At 38.0% G+C, this 24,947-nt stretch overlaps 2 protein-coding genes across 7 annotated transcripts in view; one reads left to right on the top strand and one right to left on the bottom strand.

Annotated features, from left to right (window-relative positions):
• LOC105232483 (laminin subunit alpha-1) overlaps nucleotides 1-24,947 on the bottom strand; it is a 213,506-nt gene that overhangs the window by 141,092 nt on the left and 47,467 nt on the right. For all 4 annotated transcript variants that reach the window (XM_049446855.1, XM_049446854.1, XM_049446856.1 and 1 more), the window contains exon 3: nucleotides 20,233-20,567. In XM_049446855.1, the coding sequence (XP_049302812.1) occupies nucleotides 20,233-20,567 (335 nt within the window). The remainder of the gene's footprint in view (nucleotides 1-20,232; nucleotides 20,568-24,947) is intronic.
• The window catches only part of LOC105232408 (solute carrier family 25 member 35), an 89,510-nt gene continuing 89,064 nt past the window's right edge, over nucleotides 24,502-24,947 (top strand). Inside the window, exon 1 of one of the 3 annotated variants that reach the window (XM_049446876.1) lies at nucleotides 24,502-24,608. In XM_049446876.1, coding sequence (XP_049302833.1) covers nucleotides 24,569-24,608 — 40 coding nt within the window. In that variant the 5' untranslated portion in view covers nucleotides 24,502-24,568. The remainder of the gene's footprint in view (nucleotides 24,609-24,947) is intronic. The other 2 variants (XM_049446877.1, XM_011214071.3) reach the window with 2 other exon arrangements.

The following is a 24,947-nucleotide window of genomic DNA, read 5'->3' as shown; positions in this document are numbered from 1 at the left end:
GACGCGACACCAGCGCCAAATGCGACGCGGCGATAAGATTACCAAAAAACCGGTGAGCATTGCGTTAGAACCCGCTGGTGGTTTGGTTATATAACAAACATTTATTCATTGCGGTCGTAATTATTTTGTATGGCACTCTTGTCATGCCTTTTTGCGCTTTTATTGTGTAAGAATGTTATTTATTATTCATAGTCGGCGTTCAAGGCCGCACTGGCGAAAGACCAGCTGTTTTTTGGTGGGTAAATGAAATCGGAATATTTGATAAATGAACTAGGAATACTTGAGTTATTCAGCGGCATGATTGTCTGTGAAAGAAATTAATTACGCTAATATGTAATCAACTCAGGGTAATTCAAGCGTTTATGTCGGAAGGGGTGGAGAGTGGTTTATAGACTTTTGATTTAAGATTATACTCCAAAATTTATTTTAAAAGAAAAAAGGAAACTATCGACACAAGAGTTGGGATAAAAAAACATAATATTAAGTTCAGAAACCATATTACAGAAGAGAAAGTTTTGGGAGTTTAATAAACTTGTAAAGATTCTCTAAAGAGATTCTACCGAAAATAAAAAGGTGAAATTCATCGGTCAGTATGTAGATTTTAAAGCTGGAACTGTCGACCATTGGTCCATTCTTCTCTACTGCGGATTGACAACTTTGTGTTTATTTCTTCATGGATTTCTTTTTCTCGGCCGCATAAAAAATTTAAAATGAGTTCATTATAATGGTCGAGTAGAGTGACCATGCAGTGACGTCCAGTCTGGCTCCAAGGCCGAAAATCATGGGCATAGTTCTCGTAAATTGTGTCATACTTCACTTACTTGGTCTGTACCATAAAATATGTAATCGCCTCATGGGGTACTGTCAGGATGAATACTCTACTATAGACACGTCCTCAATTCCGCTTTCCACCTCTAACGAAAATATGCATTTTCAGGACTCTATGAACTTCCTTGTCTAGCACAAGACAAATATGGAATTAAGTCAGAGATCAGAGATACTCTCCACTATGGAGCAGATGGCTGCACCATCTTCTACAGAGTTTATGACCAACCGGAAAACTTCCCTTCGAACCGAGCCATGTCAATTTTGAACACCGATGTGTTTGAGGCTGACGGCAATCATGTGTCCATTTAACCATCCCTGTACGCAGTCATAAACATGGACTTTGCCTCGCCAACATGCTCCCTCCGGGTGTGCCAGTGTCGATTATAGAGTAGTTGAAGGGACGGGTTGCCTCTGCGTAAGACTTCCTATTTCCCCTAATAATGTTGATTCTCTTCTTGCAGGTCCCTGAAACTGATGGTCCATTACTGTCCTGCTCAATCAGTTCCTTGGAGGTGTATTTAGTAACCTCGGGGGAGTGGAACCGTTTGTGTAAGTGTTGCCTATTTTTGAGAAGGGACCCACCTTAACTCTTTTATTATATTGTTTCTCAAAATAACAGGATACTGAAAATATACATTCATCGCGCAGTACTCTTTGCTCTCATATCTCTCAGTATTTTCATAAATGCAGTACGGATGTAATAATATTTTACTGTAGCGCGTCACGAGTTTCTTTGGTTTCTTAATAGCCAAATTAACTGTTAATTAAGCGGAAAAACTATAAACACTGATAAAATTTCTCACTTTCATTGCTTGCTGAAAATGTAGCATATTTTTTTTTATTTTTCAAAAACCACTGACGCGTCAGCTTGTCTGTTGCAACGCCGTCTGAGTGTCAGCCTAAACGGGTTGCATGTGCCGTCATTCGCAGGCGTCCAATTGTGGCCGCGTTTTTTCGCTCTGCGAGTTTAAACTTTTAAATTTATAGGAAATGTTTGTTTTGCCCGGCGTTTTCTGAATTTTAGTGCATTGTTTTTGTTGTTGCTGTGCATTCATCTGCCTTTTATTGGTGCAAAATATTTTTCCTCCTTTTGCTTTCGATTCTTTTTTGAGATTTGTTTTGCGGCCGCTGCCATTTCGGTTTGGCAAACCGCGCGCTGCCGCGTTGTTGCTGTCAGTCACTTGTCTGTCTTCGCTCACGCGAGCTCGACCATTATCTAATGTGCTAAATCTTTCACACTTGGCACTTTCTTGCGCTTTATTTTTATATGCCCCCAAAAATTTGTTGTGCAAACAATTTGTTTAGCGGCGCATTTGTTGCTTTATTTTGCAGTGTGTGTTTGTTTTGTTGCTATTTCGCATAAAAAGAAATAAACTGCTAATTTTTTAGGACAGCAAGACTTGTGAAGGAAGCAAAAGTGAGCGCACGAGTTTTTGAATTTTTGGCGCGTCGCAAACTAAAACACGCAAAAAGAAAAGATTGAAAGGCAGTTTGAGATTTTGTGATAAAGCAGTAGGACCCCGGCTTTGGGTAAGCTTTGGAAGGGTTTATTATATTCTTTTTATGCTCTTTCTCTTCCTTCCATTCTTATATTTTTTGGTATGAAATATTTTTTATTATTTAATGAGTTTTGAGGGTTAAAGTCTGCATTATTTTCCTTCCTTTTATTGGGCTTAGTTTCGTCTGCAAGCGTGCGCTCATTATGGTTTATCGGCGGCGTACAAGTTTTTTTTTACACTACTCCGACAAGCACGCTGTTACTCCAAGTCCTCTTCGCTGGCTCAGAAATTCACATAAAACCTGTTCCATGTCGCTTGCTATTATTCACTGACAGTTGTTCATATGTTTGTATGCATTTTAGTTTAACAGTTAGCCTGGGAAATACTACGAAGTTAGTATGCTTGCTGTTCGCGGTGCAGCTCTGGCGCCTAAAAGCTTTCAACTCAATTGTCAGCTGTCACTAAGCGTTGCTTTTTACAATTGAGCCATTTTCGGTGGTGTACAGCGTGCGCTAATTTGACATTTGAGAGTTGTCATACACGACAAACACACGAACATTGTGGTGGTAATGTGCGTATTCGTTGTTACGTATGTACTTAAATGCATCACTAGTGTCTTAAGCATCTCAATTAAAATCTAATGACTGGAAATCATGTCTAATGTGGTCTTGAATGGAAACTAGTACAGAATAAAAAAAATAAAAAATAAATATATAAAAGTCGGCCGTTGCGAATTTGAGTGTTAGCAATAACGTTATGTCTTAAGAATGAACGAATTTAACAGAGTAATTAGATTATAAATACAAATACTGTCCTTATTGTTAAAAACATTTACTAGATTTTCGAGCGTTATTAAAGACAAAGTACTTTCATAGACATCGAACTTGAAACGGTATATATTAATTTATGATGGAATGGAATTTGATTTAAATTTTTGTCAATACCAACCCAATTACTCATTACCAATACCAATACATGTTTCAACATCAATGACAGTTAGAATCTGCTCACTGATATAATCCATTATCATATCAGATACCATTTTAATATAAGTACCAATACCATTATCAAAATTCGCCAATATCAATACCATACAAATATCAGAAAAAGTTTCAATGCAAACACCAATAAATATAACTATACTTGTACGAATGATTCTCCGAACTAAAATCTCAATATCATTTATAATCAAAAATCAATCAAAGTTAGAAATGCAAAGCAAATATGAATACTGCAATAACATTACTATTCAAAATATTAGTAAGTATATTGGCATTAATATGAAATCTAATACGAAAGCTCTCAATAATGTCATTACTGACACTATTAGCATTACAAATCCAAGTACTATAATATACAATATTAACACAAAAGTTTCGCTTTAAAATAAGTATAACATTATTATTACCATTTATGTAATCACTACCATTACAAATATCATTACCATTACAAATACAATTACCATTACCAGTACAATTACATTATATATTTATTTTCAGCACTAAAACGTATACTAACAGTGCAATCATTACCATTATAAATACCATTACTAACAGATATCTATACAAAAGTTGTACTACGAGCATAATATGTGACCTGGTTTACGGAAAGGGGGCTTAGGTGTCTTTTAGGCTTTTTAGTTGATTCGGATGGAAGATGAGATTGTTTATTTTTAACAGCTGTTTCCCAGAAAACTAGTTTACGCACGTTAGCTCCCTTTTCGTAGACCAGGTCACATATATTTATTTTCAGTACTAAAACGTATACGGATAATGCAATCATTACCATTACAAATATCATTACTAACATATATGATATCTATACAAAAGTTGTACTATATAAATACCAGTTTATACTAATATCATTAACGCGAAAATTATCATTACCATTACAAATATCATTATGATTACCTCTACAAATACCATTACCATTACCAATATGAAAGTTAGCGTTAATAATAAAGCTATTTTCAATATTAAATCAAATACTAATACTCATGACGTATCCATTACCATTACAAGACCCAATAACATGACATATAATTAATATTATAATATACAAAAGATTTACTATAGTACATATTATTACCATTAGTACCAATATTCCCATTCCCATTACCATGAAAACGAGAAGCATTCTCCATGCCAATCCGTATACCAGAAACAAAAATAAATCCATTTTCAAGACAAATACTAGTATTGTAATCATTACCATTACAAATTTTAATACCATATTTTACATATGTATATTAATATACAAATTTCACTATACTATATACAAGTATATACTAAAACTATAAACACATTTTTTACCATTACCACCACCATTACAAATATCATTACCAATACCAATACCATTACAAATACCAATACTAGCACATATATGAATATAACTACTAACCATAGCACCATTAAACACCAATGCGGAACTACTAGACCAACACGTACACGGCAGTAAAACCACTCAACCAAAAGTAATGCTTTACAAGCACTACGTAATCGGTGGCAACCAATGATTACGAAAAAAATTCAATTTTCAGCTTGATTACACAAAGAGATAAGACGATGCTAAATTTCATAGCTAGCAATTTCATAATTTTTCTTCGTGTCTGCGAAGCAAGTGCATGCTCCCGAAGATATGGTGAAAATCGCCAGCACCTGGGCACATACAAACATACATGTGTGTGTGTATGTAAGTGTTTTTGTTGCCGCGAATCCGAGCAACCTGTCGTCTAAGCAAGTGAGTAGCTTATCACCGACTCAAATCAAACATTATCGCTTTTAAAATGTTCTGCAACCGAGCGGCAACATGTTGCTAGTAGACAGCACAGCAGAGCTTCCTCAGTTGCCTTGCCGTCAAATGCGGTTAGTAATTTTTCGTGTATGATATTTAAGCTGCTGATATATAGATTGCTGCTGCTGAAAAAAGTACAAGCAACACTGTTGCTGGCAATCAACAACAACAAAAATTTTGCTGGGAATACTAGGATATATTTGCTTAAATACAGCGATGCACCATTTCTTTATGCTTCTTCATATAATTGTTGTAAGTGTGAGAGAGGCAACATACAGCCGTTAAGAAAGCAGCTGCAACAACAATAACACTGAAGATAGCAACAACCACAAGCACAGTAGCGTAACCGCATGCAAACAGCTGATAAAATTCAGCATTTGTTATTGTTGTTGACTATGCTTGCACATGTCATACATACTTATGAACGTTGCTGCTTGTATAGTGGCATATTGCAGACACCAAAGTGCTGATATTCAGCGATCGCAATCGCAATCTAGTGCATGTTGTTTTGTTACATGCTTTTTGTTGTTATTGCTTTTTATTTATTTTTGCAAATCTGTTTTATTTGAAGCCACATGTTTGCTCATGTTGCCACCGACACTTGCAGCAGCAACAACAGCAATTGTTTGTTGTCTATCGTTGCACATATTGGAATTTTCTTAACTTTACTTTTGTTTTTTATTGCGCTTGTTGTTTTTGTTTTGTCTCAGCTGCGCGCATACTTGCTGCTGCCGACTTGCCGGTTGCCATCGTCCATTTGCGTTGGTTGTCGGGGGCTCTTATCGCCTGCGCAGCTTGTTTTCACACAACGCACTGATTGTTGGTGTTGTTGTTATAATCATGCTGCTTTTATTTGAAGTATTGAATTCTTTATGGTCTGATTGTAATGTGGTATGTGCTGCCAATCAAGGTTAACTTGGCTGTGCACATACACAAGTATTGTCGTTATATTAAGTATGTTGTTAATATATTACACATAAAATTAGTGCAAGTACTCATTCCAATACCAGTATCTATGCTAAATATCATTCCAATAGCAATTCAAATTCCAATTTTAATACATATAATAGTCCTAATACCTATAAAAATACCATTACCAATACTAATACTAATACAAATACTAATACCAATATCAATACCAATAACATTACTAATACCAGTACCAATACTAATACTAATACCAATACCAATACCTATACTAATGTCAATACCAATATCAATACCAATACCAATACTAATACCAATACTAATACTAATACCAATACCATTACCAATACTAATACCAGTACCAATACTAATACCAATATCAATACCCAATACCAATACTAATACCAAAACCAATACAAATACCAATACATATACCAATATCATTACCAATATCTATACCAATACCTAAACCAATACCAATACCAATTCCAATACCAATACCAAAATAAATACTAATCCCAATACCAATATCAATACCAATAACATTACTAATACCAGTACCAATACTAATACTAATACCAATACCAATAACAATACTAATACCAATACCAATACCTATACTAATGTCAATACCAATATCAATACCAATACCAATACTAATACATATACCAATATCATTACCAATATCTATACCAATACCTAAACCAATACCAATACCAATATCAGTACTAATCCAAAAACCTCTTCGTAATTGGCACAGTCATCTCAGCATGACTTGTGACCAAAATATATTTGAAAGATATATACTATACATATCTATTGAAACGATCAAGAATCTCTTGAACTAATAAGATTGTATTCAGAAAATCCGAAAATCAATCAATCAATTATTTAAAGCAAATAACATCAATTAATGAAAGAAGTCACACTTGTTAGTTTTTCCATACACATGTGTTTTCTATTTTCCCCTCAAAAATATATTTTCAAAATATTTATGAAACAATGAACGCATTGATTCTCCACCACTATATACAAACTCACGTCATTCCCCACCCACGTAAATTTGTACTCTAAAAGCAAGATGTTTCACATACGCTTAACCAAAAGCAAGAATTTCCAACAATCTGTTGAGAAACACCATTAACTTGAAGAGCTAGTTAGTTGAATCACTTCATAGACCACCTCTATATGAAGTGCATACTTCGCATCCCCCAAATAGTTTTCATAGTTTACTTCTTCGTAGTTCATATGACCCCGTTAAAAATAACTTAACTTGCTGTCTCCAATCCCCCTAATTTTCATTAATAGTTCGGCTACTTAGCGGCTGAATGAAAAGTCTTTAAATGGTTTTCGTGTTGATCTTGTCAATTAAACACATTTCCATAGTGTTCTCGAAGCGTCAACATTGACGTTTGCGGTATTGACTTTTGTTTTGTTGTGTTGTTTGTTGTCTCCGGAATTGACGATGCACATGTGTCACTCTCGCACTGCATTGAAAAGGGTGGGCGTGTGAAAATTTGTATGACATTGAACTTCTGTTGGGAGCGAATAATTTAGTTTAAAAGGGAGATATTGGATGGTATCTGCGGGGGTTCTTTGACAAGTAGATGTGTAGATTTGAAAAGAAGGAAAACAAAAAAAAAAAAAAAAATAAAACAAAAAACATCCATCCGATCTTTATATCATATAAAATATATCGTTTTTTGCTGAAAACCTAAATTTATAGAAAATATATATATTTGAGAGCGGAACTGTTTACTTGGGTACGAGTATAATATTCAAGTAAGTTTCGTTTGATCAATGAGTGATAGTTTTTCAATCGCCAAGTGTACGGTTATCAGAGTCCGCACGGTGGCTGACTCTGTGATAATTCAAGTTATAGTTGTCTTATTTTACATTTAATCCAAAACTCTGCCATGTGATCGCATCAAAGAAGTTGCTGACATCATTCGAGAGCGCTTCCATAAGGTTCAGAGATTTTAGGTGACTCTCAAGCCTAAACATGATATGGCCAATAAACGAAGCTCATTGTAAACATAAGTACTGAAAAGTTTACAATAAATCCTATTTTTAAAATACGGCATTCTAGACATATCAAAACCTTTAATTTTACCCATATGAAATAGTTTTTTCACATTCAAAAATTTTGACAGGGAACTAAAAATACTGGATTTCAAACGAATTAGGTCTTATGAGGTCTCACTTTCTCACTTTTCGAAGAAAAATCTTCTGTGTCATTGGACCTATTAAGCTCGGAAAGGATTGGTGTCCGACCAGAACTTGTGTAGCTGCGGCAACCTTCTGCTCCAGAGTGGAACATAAGATGTCGTCTGAAGCAAAGTCAATCTCGCCGTAATTGTACGTTTCTGACAAAAACATTGTTACACGCGGTGAGCTTACATATTTTATCGGATGTAAGTTGCTAAAATTTCCCACCGCAGGGTTGTGCGCTGGGTTTGGGACCCGCCACGTAAAAAAAAATACCAGTGAAAACTAAACGACAGCCTTGCTGTTGTTAACTCGGCTATAACCGCGTAAGCGGTGTCTACGCCAGTAAAGAAGAAGAAGAAGTTGCTAAAATTGTGTGGAAGATGGCGAGGTGAAGTCATCTTTCGTTTTCTCTTGTCTTGCCCGACTTTTGTCATACTGAAATTGATATATCTTGGACGACGACCAGTTTCTGTGCGACTGCGAGAACCTTTGGCTTGGAATAGAATTCAGGAAATCCACCGAACTATTTGCCTTTAACAAAGTATGTATTGCTGAAATCTTAAAGGTTCTTCCTGGACATTTTCCTATCTGCATTCTTGCGGTAAAAGTAAAAACTTTCCCGGACGCTACTGTTGTAGGGAGTTTTATGGAACAGGCTGCGGTGGTAGTATTTAGGCACTTTCTCCTGCTCTTTCTAGCTTCCAGCTTGTTCGTTACCGCTTCAAGTCTGGGTTTAAGTAGCCTTTCATATAGCTTTTCGGTTGTGTCAAGCATGCACAGTGGACGGTATACTGATAATAAGTTGGGCTCTATTTTTCCCCTACTGGTTAGTACCAGCCGTTTCTTTTTCCAGGGTTCAGGGAATATTCCGGACTCGAGGCAGGCGTTGTACAGATGGTCAAGTGAGATCCATTGATAGGATCAACTCCTTGATCTATCTAGCCTAATCTAGTATTTCGTCAACTAGACATATGTATATTAATTATTGGTCACTTTTTGGGAATTTTCGATACGCAACTGCTTTAAGCATCAAATAGCTTAAGATAGCACCAAACAGAAGTACACAAATAAAAATTTTATTAGATTTCTTAATACACAAAGCCAGACATTACCTTTCCTCAATTGATGAAGATTCCAAAAATCAAAGAGGAATCACCAATAACTCCACGCGTTAACGGTTTAACGAGAAACACACAAATTCAATTAAAACCGTTTAAGCGCATTCAATTTCAACACAACCATTTGTCTTCAATTAAGCATCGAAATAATGTTTCAAAAACTGGCTAACAACCGTTTACAGTTAGTTAAAGCCAAATAGGCAGTCAACAAGTGACGACGGAGTGGCATCCTCAGCCGGCATACGCCCCTTTCGATTTGTCTTGCAAACAACAATATGCAAATGCATAGCTGCCACATACTGAAGTGGCTGCAACAACATGTGGCATGCAACCAGGATTAATTCTAGCCATACACGCGAACCAACGCCGTGATATGTGAATTGCAATAGAGCACAAAAACAAAAAACGAATTAAAGTAAAATATAAACAATTGAAATTTTTAGAGGCAAAAGCACAAAAAGCAAAGCAAAGTAGCCGAAATGCTAAGTAAGTAAATAAAATGATCATTAAAATAATTGCTGTGGCTGTTAAATGTTGTTGACGGTTTGTTGCTGACTGCCAATCGGCTAAACAGCCAAACAACCGATGACGTCGACGATGGCGACGGCGACGACCACAACGTGGTCCCGCTTTTGTCGCTTAAGTTGACTTATTGTTGTTTTGACTTACTGGCCTGTTGATCGTCAATTGCTTGGCGTTGTTGTTGCGGCGACAGTGAGCGACGAGTACAACTTGTCAAACAACATGCGCTTTTGAAAAAGAACAGTTACGAAATTGCAACACAGTGGCAGCATTCCCGACTACGAGGCACTCGGCGAGGGCGACGGCAGCGGCGTTGCTGGCGTCAAAGCTCGACCAATCGACCAATTTTACAGTTGTTGCACGTTTTTATTCTACCCATTGGTATTGTTGTAATGTGTGGACAATTTTTCGCCAACCAAGTAACAAAACTTTTTAACGGTTTATTGCCGAATTTGGTAAAAATTAATGAAGCAATTTAAATGCCTCGAGAATTGTGGGTTCAAAGTTAGGAAATGCGCCATACGCAGAGGAGACAAGAACCGTTAAAAATTTTTTTCTCAAATTTCCTACTTTATTTATTTCAATTATTTTTTAAATTACTGCTCGCTGTCCGGCAAGAAGGCATAGTCATGCGCGCTGTCACCATTGACGTTATAATATTTATCGTTCTGTAATTTTGACATACCGCTTGTCAATTCTTGACATCTAATATTGGTTTCTTACTAATTCCCGCTACAAATCGGTTTTCTTATTTTCCGCCAAGAGCAGAGTAAAAAAAAATGTTGCTCTCGAAGATTTATTGTTGTAATTGACAAGAATTGTGCTGACACGGCATGCATGTCACTACTGTGCGCCTTTTGACAAGTGGTAAGTGACAGTTGTGGCAACGGTATGAAATGTGTTTGCTTTCAATTTGTTGTTGTAAAAAAATGATGTAAACTTTACATTGCAAAGTTGCTTTCGTTATTGGCTAGAGAGGAGTGCTAGAGCGAGAAATAACAGCAGCGTTGCATTTCCATATGTTTGACGTAAGAAAGTCAAGAGTAGCTGTTTTGAAAAATACCGTACTTTATCTTTGTATTTGAACCAGAAAACTAAGATATTTCCAAAGCTTGTTGATACAGCATAACTCAACGCTTCAGCTAAGCACATATTGAGTCGAAGAACTAAGTCGTGATGAGAACTAAGTTCCTCAGTTCTCAGACCTTAAAATTCTAGCAACACATTGCATACCACAGAAATACTTTTTGGTAGCATTGATGGTGGACATACAAAAGACCACATTATTCTATTCATGATAGATATAAGTAGTACTGTAGGGATAACAACAGGGCACCTACCTCTAAGATCCCATAGAAATCGAAATTCGAAATTAAAATATAAGAGTAAATCTTTCTTAAGGAAACTTTACTCTGTTGACGGTGAAGAGACCAAATACTTCTACTAAGCAACATTGTTGATGCCATCACAGGGCACCTACCTAAAGGATCCCGTAGTCAGAGACTTAATGAAATGAAATCCGCGGAATTCAGAGTATGTCCGGAAGATAATGAGGAGGAAACTTCTAAACACTTCCTCCTTCACTTTCCAGCTTTCGCCAGACTACGTTTGAAGCATTTTTGTTATCATACTTTCTGCGAACCCGACGACGATAGAGTAGATATTAGCCGGCTCAATAAAATTGTGGCTGGTTGTAGGCGCTTTCTAGATATACGACATTCTTTTTAATCCATATTTAAGAGTTCTGGGCGTCACAACGTACAGGCATCTCTAACTAACCAAGTGAGATTATTCGTGGCCCTACGAAAAGTCACCCTATTTACCTGACCCGGAATCCAATGGGTCATGATGGTCTACGTTCGGTCGGTTACTGAATGCATGAAGGTCGAAACGATGTAACCAATGGTTTTTATGATTTTAGAGATTTTATAAAATTGTGAAGCGGTTTACTTTTCAAGTAATGTCGAGATACTTGACCAAACTGTTGCAAAACAAACCCATAAATCCATTATTAACAGATAGTTTAAGAAACCCGGTGAATCGGTAGGAACGGTAGCCAAGGCTGGGTTTCCGTGCAGGAAGATTTAGCTATTTGTTTGCTAGGATTAGCAGGGTATCATCTACATTGAGTATAGGGGAGCCCTACAGCGAAGTTTTTAAGTCGGATCTGTGCTGTCAACAAATGGTTCGTCTGAAGGAAGTGATTCCACAGAAGCGCTCATTTTTGCCAAAAGGAGAGAGATTGTGTTCCATCAAGGCAACGCCACAATCAGATAGCGATTCCTCAAATGCTCCCAGAACTTGGTTGGAAGGTTCCTATGCATCCATCTCATCGGTCCAGATTGTGCAACAAGAGTTTACATCCTGTTCCTGTCTATGGCGAATGGTTTTGCTAGGGGAAAATTCGCCTGAAGAGAAACTAATGAAAATCGACTCTCAATACTTTTTTGCCAATAGGGACGAAAGTTTCTATGAGAGTTGCGTTATGAAATTACTTTCGAAATCGCTAGACATAAGCCTCTTATTAGGGTTATGAATTCCATCTGGGATCTTTCGATGAGTGACCAGACATTCAAAGGATAGGCTAACGAACTATAAACGGCTAAATTTATAATTTTATTTTCTTCGTCAAAAAAAGAAAAAAAGGAATTATCAAGAAGGTCATTTATCAGACACCTCTCTTACTTTCCATAATTCTTACTAAATAAAAAAGGAAGCCGGAATTTCAGTAACTCAAAATATTTCACTCATTTGCGCTAATGCTGTCTGTTCCAGCCACAGGAAGCATTAATCAACTTGCAACATATTTGAAAAATTTATGCATATGGTAGGTGAAGGAATGTCACAACGAATCGCACCCACACATATACAAATATATACTTACTAAATTATGTACAAAATATGAGCAGGAGCAGTCGCTACCGCCACTGACTTACTGAATTTTTAAGTGACACTTGGAACCGACTGAAGTTTACCAAGAACTCCACTACAGACACAGCCGAAGAACAGACGAGGTTCTAATGACGCCAATTCGAGAACATATGCGACAGTGAGTCATTGAAGTGAATACGAAAATAACAACGACTGCGAGTACACACTGGAATATCACACACACACACATAGATGCCTGTGTATGGTATACGCAAATAGGCGAATATCAGTCTGTCGCTCCGTATGTCTAACTGTCTGTCGCTGGGCACCTATTTCTGTATGAAGTTGACATGCCTGAAATTAAAGAGAGCGTGACGCTTTATGACGCTACCTTTTCGACTGGGGTGGCAACGCTGGCATTGATGCAAACGCGACTGTCATTATGCTTATGCTCATTGTGTGTATGAATGTATGTGTTTATGTCGTTCGTATTTGTACGTATACGAATATGTAGGCAATTTATTGGCACACACTTTGAGCCGTCTGCGTATGTATGTGTGCCTGTCTGTAAGCATGAAAATTTTAAAAGTGTGCGGCTTTTGTGGGCGATGGCAGACAATGACAGCAGCTGTCAACAATTTGTTGTTATGCAAAAATATTGTCCGCATGGCGCTTGTAATATGAATTCGTTTGGACACATGCAAATTTAGAAAAAAAAATATCTTTTTTTAATATATAACAAGGGCTAATGGATTAAAAGTGTAACGAAAGAGTGGATCCAATTAAATATTATATACGACGTGGACGGAATGATTAGAAAAAAGTTCGTAAATGCAGAATTCTGATATAGTTAAACCTTGGACCACTGCGCCGCGATGCCTATTTCTATCGGCATCTTCTGCACGCCCATATCTCCGAAGCATAGGTGTAAGTGGTGAGAAGAGATGCAATGAACTTTTTCACGCATGGCTAGAAGTCCAAGTGCAATGTTGGAGGAGGAGCTTTCTGTTGGGAGCTTTTAATCAACCCTTGTTTCAGACCACTGTATTATCCTTCAAGCAGAAGTAGCATCTATTGAGTTAGCAGCGGATCTATTTCCACGAAGTGTGGCTTCTTTTAGGGAACTATGCATCCACTCCGGCTGCAGAGCTGCTATAAAAGCCTCGAACTTGCTAAACGTGAACTCAAAGTTATTCAAAGAGTATATGATCTCCCAAGCTGTAGCATTAAGTTACTTCTACATTCAACTTGTCTTGGAGCCCGGCAATTGCGGAATCGTTGAACACTATAAAGTCGATTAAGAAACGGTATTATTAGCCAAAGCACATCAGGATGACTCGTTCTCATTCTGTTCCACTGTCTTCCATCAATGTTTCACTGTCTTCGTGCACTCGGGCGCTATATCTATGGATTTCGCACGAGCTTAGTAAGCGTTGGTCAGCAATCAAGTTGTGAAAGCCATCATCATGACAGTGGAACGCAAAACGTCATGGAGCTACTAGCTCTTAGCAAGGTTCATTTGGTCACAATGTTAGCTGTCCTAAGTGGACACTGTCTCATTTTCACTCACACGGTGAGAGTAAAGTTTTTGAAGGTCGTAACTTATCAAAGTTGCAGTTAGGATGCTGAGGTGGAAAGATCCAGGCAATCTTTCCTTTAATGTCCAGCAATCGCCAGACCAAGGATGAAGCGTCTTTCTACGAACCCGGCGAACTGGCTGAAGTACATAAAGGGTGATTTTTTAAGAGCTTGATAACTTTTTAAAAAAAAAAAACGCATAAAATTTGCAAAATCTCATCGGTTCTTTATTTGAGACGTTAGATTGGTTCATGACATTTACTTTTTGAAGATAATTTCATTTAAATGTTGACCGCGGCTGCGTCTTAGGTGGTCCATTCGGAAAGTCCAATTTTGGGCAACTTTTTCGAGCATTTCGGCCGGAATAGCCCGAATTTCTTCGGAAATGTTGTCTTCCAAAGCTGGAATAGTTGCTGGCTTATTTCTGTAGACTTTAGACTTGACGTAGCCCCACAAAAAATAGTCTAAAGGCGTTAAATCGCATGATCTTGGTGGCCAACTTACGGGTCCATTTCTTGAGATGAATTGTTGTCCGAAGTTTTCCCTCAAAATGGCCATAGAATCGCGAGCTGTGTGGCATGTAGCGCCATCTTGTTGAAACCACATGTCAACCAAGTTCAGTTCTTCCATTTTTGGCAACAAAAAGTTTGTTAGCATCGAACGATAGCGATCGCCATTCACCGTAACGTTGCGTCCAACAGCATCTTTGAAAAAATACGGTCCAATGATTCCACCAGCGTACAAACCACACCAAACAGTGCATTTTTCGGGATGCATGGGCAGTTCTTGAACGGCTTCTGGTTGCTCTTCACCCCAAATGCGGCAATTTTGCTTATTTACGTAGCCATTCAACCAGAAATGAGCCTCATCGCTGAACAAAACACGCGCGCGAAACACATTTCGAACCGAACACTGATTTTGGTAATAAAATTCAATGATTTGCAAGCGTTGCTCGTTAGTAAGTCTATTCATGATGAAATGTCAAAGCATACTGAGCATCTTTCTCTTTGACACCATGTCTGAAATCCCACGTGATCTGTCAAATACTAATGCATGAAAATCCTAACCTCAAAAAAATCATCCGTTATATGCTGGTTCAATAAATTTTTGGCTAGTTCTGGGAGCTTTGTTGATATGCGACGGTCTATTGATCCAACAATTAAGAGTTCCGGACATCCAGACAGATGTATCTAGCTGTCTCAGTGGGATTATTCGTGGCCTCACGAAAAACCGGCCTATTTACCTTACCTAACCATCAAATACGACAATAATGTGAGATAAAGATCATGGCCCAAGTGCGGTGAGGCTCAACAAATGATCGCAAGTCCAGAACCGAAAGGTTATGCTGAGTATTTGGTCTGATTGGAAAGGAATCATCCACTATGAGCTGCTCCAGCCTGGTCGAACGATTGATTATACATTGTACTGTTAGCAACTGATGAGATTCAGGCAAGCAATCGAAAAAACGGCCAGAACTGATCAACAGAAAGGGCTTTGTCTTCCATCAGAACAACGCTAAATCACACACATCTTGATGGGAAGTTTTGATGCACACCATATAGCCTTGACCATGCAACATTGGACTACCATTTGTTTCGTTCAATGCAGGACTCCCTTTATGAAGTAAAGTTGGCTTCAAGAGAAGCCTGTGAGAGTTACTTGCCGCAGATTTTCGCCCAGAAACCACAAATGTTTCACACTGATGGAATAATGTCTCTAGCGGTAAAATGACAAAAAGTGGTAGACCAAAATGGTACATATATGGTTCATTAAAGTTCATTACAAATATAAAAAAGTTGAAGTTTGATTAGAAATACGAATTTCGACTACCAATATTTTTGGTGTGTTTTCTGAACACTTTATACCACTTTTTGTCAGAGGGTTGGAAAATCAGGCATACACCGCGACTCAAGGTCCATTGTGCCAGAGGGTTACACACCCGTTCAAATCCATTAAATTTGGAAACCTAATAAGTCAAATGTAAATATATACGCAAGTGCATGCCGCCGAAATTTCGATAATCGCATTTGCATACAAAATTTTTGCACATTTCTACAATCTCTTGACATTATCAGCTCACAGCTCACCTCCGAATATCAATTCGTACGATCACAAATCGTATTTCAACAAATTGTCAACTTGTTTTCAAGCAAATTCGACGTCCTCATGTTTATACAAGTGTCAAAAATGGTCAACCAAAACACAACTTGACAACTACATTGCGCCGCGCTAGAAGTCAATGAGCCAGTGGGACCGACCGCTGCTCCACAATTGCCACCAAAGTCAACGGCGACGCATTAGCAGCGGGGTCTGAGCCTGAGCATGTAAAGATACATGGCTTACTGTTTGTAGTTTTTTTTCGAAAATTATATTTACTGCAATGTTTGTATGTATTCTTTTGTACCTGTCACAGTTACAATTTCATTTTCATGCCGATTCAATTTGGATTAGATGGGGATTTGGATTTTGCGCCGCATTCAAATTGAAATTGAAGTCAGAGTTGCACGGCGTCGCGTCGTTCTGCTTCGTGTATTTGAATTTGAATTGGAAGTCAAATTGAAATTTTTTATATAGTTGGCGACGGTATGTTTGATGCAAAACAAATACGCGCCGACATGGTGACAAAATTGTATAAATGTTTCGCTCAAAATGGAATCTTAATTGGCACCCAGTGCCACGCTACAAATTTGGCGGCAGCGTTCGGTCGCGAGTGAGCGTCAGATCGATCAATCACCGTTAGAGTGCAGTGGTGTGCGACTTTGCTAACATTTTCTGACTTCTTTTATACGTCATGTCTTGAATTTATTTAATTTTTGGTTGCGAAAATGCACGATTTTGCTCCTTTCGGGGGCTACCAGTTGGAAACTAAAGTGATTACGGTGTAAAAGTCAAAGTGACAGCGTGATATATGTGGGAATATTTGTGACATATGTGAAAAGCTTTTAAAAATGTAGGTAGAAATGCTGGAATGCTTTGGGCTGTCGTAGCCAGTGATTCAAGACCACATAAAACGGCTGACTATAGTTAGTTCCGCTCCCACGACAGTCGAGTCTACGTCACCGGCATCGACCCAAAATTTTATGCGGCCGAGGTTTGTGCCACGAAGCATTGATCCATTGATACTCATTATAGAGTGTTTAAGGTTCACATAGCAATAGAGTTCAGCGTTATTAAAATTTTCTAACAATCGTAGAAGTGTAAGTAACAACTGGAATATATCTAATCCAAGGAGGGATTACAGATCGAAAAAAATTAGAAGAAATTTTATTTTATTTATAAATAGTAGAGCTTATGAATATTCGAGCCTTGATTGCTACCACCTCGCAAGCTTCTTGAAGAATACGGCTTGCACACCTACTGGGATCGTCCATGCCTCTACACCATATAGAAGGGCGGACATAATAAGTGACTTATGGAGTTTGGTCTTTGTTCGTCGAAAGAGGACTTTAATTCTCAATTGCCACTCAGTTCGAAGTAGCACCTGTTAGCAAGAGATTCTGCGTTGGATTTCTAGGCTGACGTTGTTGTTGGTACAGTATTAACATCCAAAAAATAATAATCTAGGACTTATGAAGCTATGACTGTCAACAGTGACGTGGGTGCAACACTGTTTGATGATATCAATGTCATCGGCGTTTGCTAGCAGCTATATACTCTTACAGCAGATTGTATCTTCTCGACTAAGCTACGCAGCTCGAATTATCCAGCAGTAGATTGAAGAAGTCGCACGATAAGGAGTCGCTTTGACAGAAACCTCGTTTGATATCGAAGGGGTCGGAGAGGCCCTTTCCGATCCTGACGTAGCTTTTGGTACTGCTCATCGTCAGTTTACATATATAGTCCTATTAGTTTACGGCAGGCTACCTGTCGATACGGTGGAATATTTAGAACTCGTCCTAGCTACCATTTCCAAAAGATAGGGTCTCTCACTGAAAGTAGTCCTCTGGCTCTATGACACTACAGCCAAGCACAGTATATTCTATAGGATCTCTGTGTAATGGAAGGTCCAGAAAAGAGCACACTTCCAAGAAACCTGGAGCGCATGTAATGATCGGTGCTAATCAGCATCTGTGGTGCACAAGGTTCTCAGCAACTACGGCTCTTAATGCCATCATGCATACATCTAGTGCACATACATATAGCCGAAAGGTGTATTATTGTGAAAGTTGACTCAGAGAATCTGGATTTATAAATAAATATGTGCCTGAACATTTGGAAATCCTAGTACGCTACAACTTTATACCGAACCTTGTGGAACATGAGTCGGCAATTAGAGTCTGGCGACTTTTTTCCGCCTACATATTTGCGAGTGATTTGTGGGTTGATAGTGTGTTGGAGGAGAGAGGCGGTGAGTTTTTTTTTTACCGATAATTCAAAGCTTCAGAGAAAGGTTGGTGGAAGGGTATATTGTCAGGAGCTCTGTATCAACTTCAATATCGAACATCCAGACTATTTTAGAGCTTTTCATGCTCAGGTTTCCACATTTAAAGTAGCGGTAGATTACTGCCCCGGATTTGAGAGAAATGACTACAAACTCTGCTGCCATTAAGTGGCTGTTTGGCATGCGCTGAGATCCGTGGTCTCCAAGCAAAAGCTGTATCCCAAAAACTAATACTTCAAAAACTATTGTTCTTCTTCCGACCACTGTGCTTTCCAAAAAAGTGAGCTACAGCGCTGCCTTAAAGAGGATGTGTTGAGTACACTCCAATAATTTAATTGAAGCATTTAAATTATTGCTCATAAATAACCTTATCTGCGAAAAAACTTATAAGAACAAACAACTTTCTTAGTAAAATCAGAGGAGCAGTACGTTTCAAGAGCCTCCAGATCCGCGCTCGCTTGTCAATTAATTTTAATTGAATCATGCCGCAATTAGTACTTAAGTACAAACAGCAAGTGCAAGTGTCTCGACATAATTAATGCATATGCGTTGGTCATAAATTCCCTTTCACTGCCTTGTGGTAGCGAAAAAATTACTTTGTTTGGACTTGGCACAATATTTATGGGGAATTCTTCGCGAAAACAAAGAACATTTCTGCTGAAGTACTTGAGAACTGCATTTTTGATTTATGTGGTTTTTGTATACATTGCTGAGTGTCTGGTATTTTATAGACATTTTTCAGGTTTATTAAGACTGTGACTGTTTTTTCAACAAATTTTCAATTACAGCGCAGACAACAATAACTTCTGCTCGGTTTGTAAACTCATTTGGCAGCCAGACAGTTGTTCTACAAACATTCTACAGCCACTCAACTCATTTTGCAGCCATTAATCACGGGTGTGATGATGAACTGCAACTCGCTTCCGTCATTTCTGACGGCTTTATCTGCGACGCTAACGCGAACTAATCGAATTAAGTAAACGCCTGTTTAGGAGCGACAAGATCAATGTTACTACACACGCGCAAACAAATAGAGATCTCTTTATCTGCGCACTAAACTGCGGTGCATTCCTACTTGATGCCATCGTGACCGCTTAATTGACATCATCAATCAATTGCCAATAGCAGCGTGAAAGTTGCAAAGGCGAGCGATGCAAGTAGAAGTTGAAAAAGAAGAAGAAGAAGCGTAAAACGAGAGCGCGACGTTGAAAACAGGATCTGCAGAGCGAGATATAATTACCGAAGCAAAAAGAAATTACCAAAGCTCGTCTCGATCTCGAGAGATCACCGTTCAGTTGATATTCAAACGATCGGCGATTAAGCCAACCCACACAAACGCCACAGGAGCGCTAATCGATCACTATCCGCCGGCCAAACATTGATTTAAATGTCAAAATATTATGGCAACATTGCGCGGGCTTGTTGAAAAGCCGCCGCAGCAAAAGTGGGGCAAACAAAGATATAACAAAAATAAATAAATTTAGATCACTCCTCGTCCACTTACCTGCCGCAAATCCAATGTTATCGTGACGTATTCAAAGTGCCGGCCGTACTGCAACGTCGGCGATTGCCACCAACGCTCGTCGAAATTCGTATTGGAGATGACAGCCTCGATCGGGCGCTGCTTGGCCACATCGGATGATTGCACATTGCAAATGCCACATTGTGTGGCCCATTTCTTGTGCGGATACGCGTCGACTAATTTGCAATACTCTTCGCGCCCACTCTGTCCACAGGTGGCATTGACGGTGATGTGTGCGCGTGGTGCAACATTAAAGAGTGGCGGGTAGAGGCCGGCGTCGGCTTGTGAGTCCGATTGACTGTTGAGCATGCGCAATACTGCAAGAGAGAGGAAGAGAGTGACAGACAAATATTGAAAATTTATGAATTTTATTTATGGGAAAGTTTGTTATTTATTTTTAGGATTACAAATGTTTAAAAATCGGGCAAATATATTCGACTTCAATGAACAGGTAAAGACTATCGTAAGTTGCGGTTTGAAGAAGTACTTATATAAAAGGTGACCTTAACATTGGTTACTCAAGATTAGTAAGCGGTCAATAGACTAAAAGTGTTTAAAAAAACATCATTGGCTTAGTGTACAGCATTTCTACTACAGTCGTCTGAACCGAGAACACAAAACTTCGCCAGTTGTCTCTATCCTTTGCGATATCACGTCAGTTGTGTATCCTAAGTGCAGACAGATCGCGAGCACTTGATTCTTCTATTGGAATCATGAGCGCCTTTGTATTCATTCACCCGTAGGTATCGAATTGAAGGAGCGTTTCGTTACAATGACAGATTCTTTATGTTGGTGGGAGTTATTCAGCGATCTTGATCTGCAAACTTACATTGTTGATTAGAAAAGTTGCATCAGGCTCTGTCATTACGGACTACGATGTCAATGTCATCTGCGAACCCTAGTAACATGCAGAGTAGACTGTGCTACTGTGTAGACTGGTAATGTTTTGTCCAACATTATATTGAATATGAGACATAAGAGAAAGTCACACTGCCTAAAGCCTCTGGTATCGTCTGGTATAGAGCAGCTCGAAGAGGACCTTCCAATTTCTGACGGAGCCGATAGTAGTGCTCAACTACATTTTGCATCGCCGTATTAGTTTCGCAGGAATACCATATTTACACATGACGTCGAATAAGCTACTCCTGTCAGTGCTGTCGAAACCGGCTTTCTAAACGACAAAGGATGATATATGTCGGTCTGTTTGCCGACACTCTTCATCAGAATTTGACGTAATATGAAAATCAATGGTGGATATGCCAGGTCTAAAGGTAACACTGAAAAGGTTCGATCAGTTTGTTTACAATGGGCTTAAGTCTTCCATATTACTGTCGAAAGAATCTCATACAAAATGCAGTGTTAAGAAGACTGCTCCCGCGATATTGTGTACAACATTTACGAAGTATAAAGTCGCCGATTTCAAAAATAAATAACTGAACCGCCCCAACGATGCAAAAAACCTAGGAATTAGAGTTATTCCTGACTAGAAGAAAACGACAGCATGATAAAAGAGGAATGCTATGGATTTAGTACCAAGTTTTCGTACAACTTTTGTAAAGCTAGATCCTCTCGGATGTACCTTCCAAAAAGAGCCAATATTGTCTTAATGATATTCGAAGAGGTTTTCTCTGGATACAGAAGATGTCAAGGCGTTTTGAAAGACCTCTTAGACAAAAATATCATATGAAAAAAATGGATGTGATGATTTCTTTGACAGTTACATCAGCTTGGATAAGCATTTTGACCAGCGAAGATCTACTGAAGTAGTTTGGATTCCGACTAATGCACTAACATTGTCTAATAAAAGTCAAGACTGCATTATTTTTTATACCCCATAGTCTATATATTTTGCCGACATACATCTCAAGCTTTTAAATCCACTCAAATACCGATTACCACATAATCACTAAATCAATTAAAGAGCTTATTTATTTATTCTCGGTTACGGAATGCGGCTTACTGTTAGACAACTTGTATAATTTATTGGCAAATTTTGTTTTTCGCCACTAAATCACGGCAATTTTTCGAATTCTCCATGCCACCCAAATTTTTTGCAACAAAAAAAAAGAAAAATTGAAATAAATAAAAATCGAAATGTAAACGAAGTGATTTAGATAAATAACCGGTAAGCCATAAATACCGCAAATGATTGACCCCGAATGCATAAACAAATTTAAAGCAAACAAAATTTTTTCTTAATGCGGCAAAAAATTGCTCAGAACTTGAGCTGTCATAACGAACGAATAAATCTGTCAGATGAATGCAATACAAGAAAGCAATTAATAACGCATTTATGGTGGACACACACACAGACTCACATGTTTACACTAGTGGAATATGAGGGTATTACTTGCCGCGGAATACAACTTAATTTCTCATATTTAAGTGGCGACTAAGCGGATAAGCAACTTTAGCTGTTTGTTGGTGGCGCAGGTGAGGCTCACTGTTGCATGCTTTTTCGGCAACATGTCGCTCTTGTTGGCCGGTGAAGCTGCCAAATTTTGTCTGTCTAGAGACAAGTGTGACCGAAACGTATGTGCTGCGCCCGGCATATGTCTCGATAGACCATGTTGCATGGTAATAATTTTAATTATGTGGAAATAGAACACTTGCAATGAATTCTCGGAAAACTTGTTAGAAAATTTCAGGCATGTGTGATGCAAAAAAACAAAAAAGAAACATAAAAAGTAAAAAATAATAAATAAATAAATTATGAATAAAGGAGTAAAAAAAGATATCTGCAGCGAGTTGTTTTTATAATAATCCGCGGGCAAGGCAGCCTGGTCAGCTTGCTACTGGCAGGGTTTGGTGTTCGCTTAGCGGCAGGTGGTTTCAAAACTATATGCTTAGAACAGCCGAGCTGCCTGCTGGTTTTAAGATTTATTTATGATGAACGTGCAGCACGTGATTTTTTATGAATTTTTAGTAATTTTTTTTCAATTATATTTCGCTATAAATCTGTAACATCTTTGCTCAATATTGAAAAATATAAAAACAAAGGTCGCAAAAATTATTTGGAAAATTGTTTCTAATAGATTTACAATGCTTTATATTAAGAAAAAAGCAACAACAAATATTGTTAACTTCGACTGTACTGCATACCCTTCGCATATGCATTTTTAATAGCATAAAATGGCATAAAAGGATATTTTTCTTGATATTTAACGATTAGTTTATACGGCAGCTATATGCTATAGACATCTGATCTGAACAATTTCTTCGGAGCTTATAGCTTTACCTAAAATAGTAATCTGTACCTAATTTGATGAAGACATCTCTTCAAATATAAAAGTTATCCATACAAGGACTTCAGTTGGATCGGTCAGCTTGTACGGCAGCTATATGCTATAGTGGTTCGATCTGAGCAATTTTTTTGGATATTATAGCGATACCTTGGATAATAATCAGTGTCTAATTTCGTGACGATACCTTCTCAAATAAAAAAGTTTTCCATACAAGGACTTGAGTTTTATCGGTAAGTTTTTATGACAGCTATATGCTGTAATTATCCGATCTCAAGAATTTATGCAGAGCTTATAGCCCTTCTTTAAATAATAATTCATGCTAAATTTCGTGAAGATATCTCATCAAATAAAAAACTTCTCCACACAAGGACTTGAGTTGGCTCTTTCAGTTTGTATGACAGCTATATGCTATAGTTGCTCGATATCAGCAATTCCAACAAAGAAGAAGCATCTGGAAGAGAAAAAGTCGTGTGTAAAATTTCAGATCTATATCTCAAAAACTGCGGGACTAATTTTCGTACATAAAAGCGGACCGATGGACATGGCTAAATTGACTTAGCTCTTAATGTTGATCATACATATATACATATACATATGTATATATTTACAGAAAAGATTTCATAGGTTCTCCTACGCTTTCTCCTGAGTGTTATACATATCGTGGTAAACATAATACACCCTGTTGAGGGTGTAAAAAATAAAAAAAGTTTTCTGTTGATTCCTCATGCCTTGAATTGAAAGAAATATAAAAAATTATTTTTCTTTTTTCGCAAAAATCAAAGCAGAGCGATATTTGCCAGCGAATCATAGCATGTGCAAATTAATTACTAAACTACAAATGCTTTCTGAAACGACAAATTGCGCATGCGTGCAGACACACATGATTTCTCAGCTCATTTACATGAAGTGCAGCAAAAAAGTTGCCGCCTCGCGTGCTTGTAACGAGCGTTCGTTAACAAAAATGTATTATATTTTCATAAAATTTCATGTTTGGCAAGTCAAATGCATATTACAAGTATAACTGTGAACGAAACAAGTCATAAAATTTTTATTTCAGTAAAAACGCACCACTAATGACAAGCTGCCACCTTCAAGTAGCTCTTACGAGGTTGGGTGAGTAATATACAGTCGCTTGGCGGCGGCGGGCGCCAGTTTATCGCAAAATTGCCGATATCGCTTCAGTGTATTTTAATTTAAAAAGCCATTTGTGGCGTTTTGAAATGCATTACGAATTCATGAAATGCCGCGGCTGTCACATTTATGCGCACGTAATTGTCGAATATTTACGAGCAAGCGCTTGCAAGCGGTGTGTATAGGCGGTGGGTGAGGGCATTTCGAGTATTATATCATCGGCTTCGGCTTATCAGCGGCTGTCAGGCGTTATGCATTTCGTATTGAATTGCATATTGTGTGTTATTTGGAGATTGTCGAGTTTAAAATATTATTTTTTTT

This window comes from Bactrocera dorsalis, chromosome 1 (genome assembly GCF_023373825.1).
Source record: "Bactrocera dorsalis isolate Fly_Bdor chromosome 1, ASM2337382v1, whole genome shotgun sequence".
Lineage (NCBI taxonomy): Eukaryota > Metazoa > Arthropoda > Insecta > Diptera > Tephritidae > Bactrocera > Bactrocera dorsalis.
This window is presented reverse-complemented; position numbering and strand designations above follow the sequence as displayed.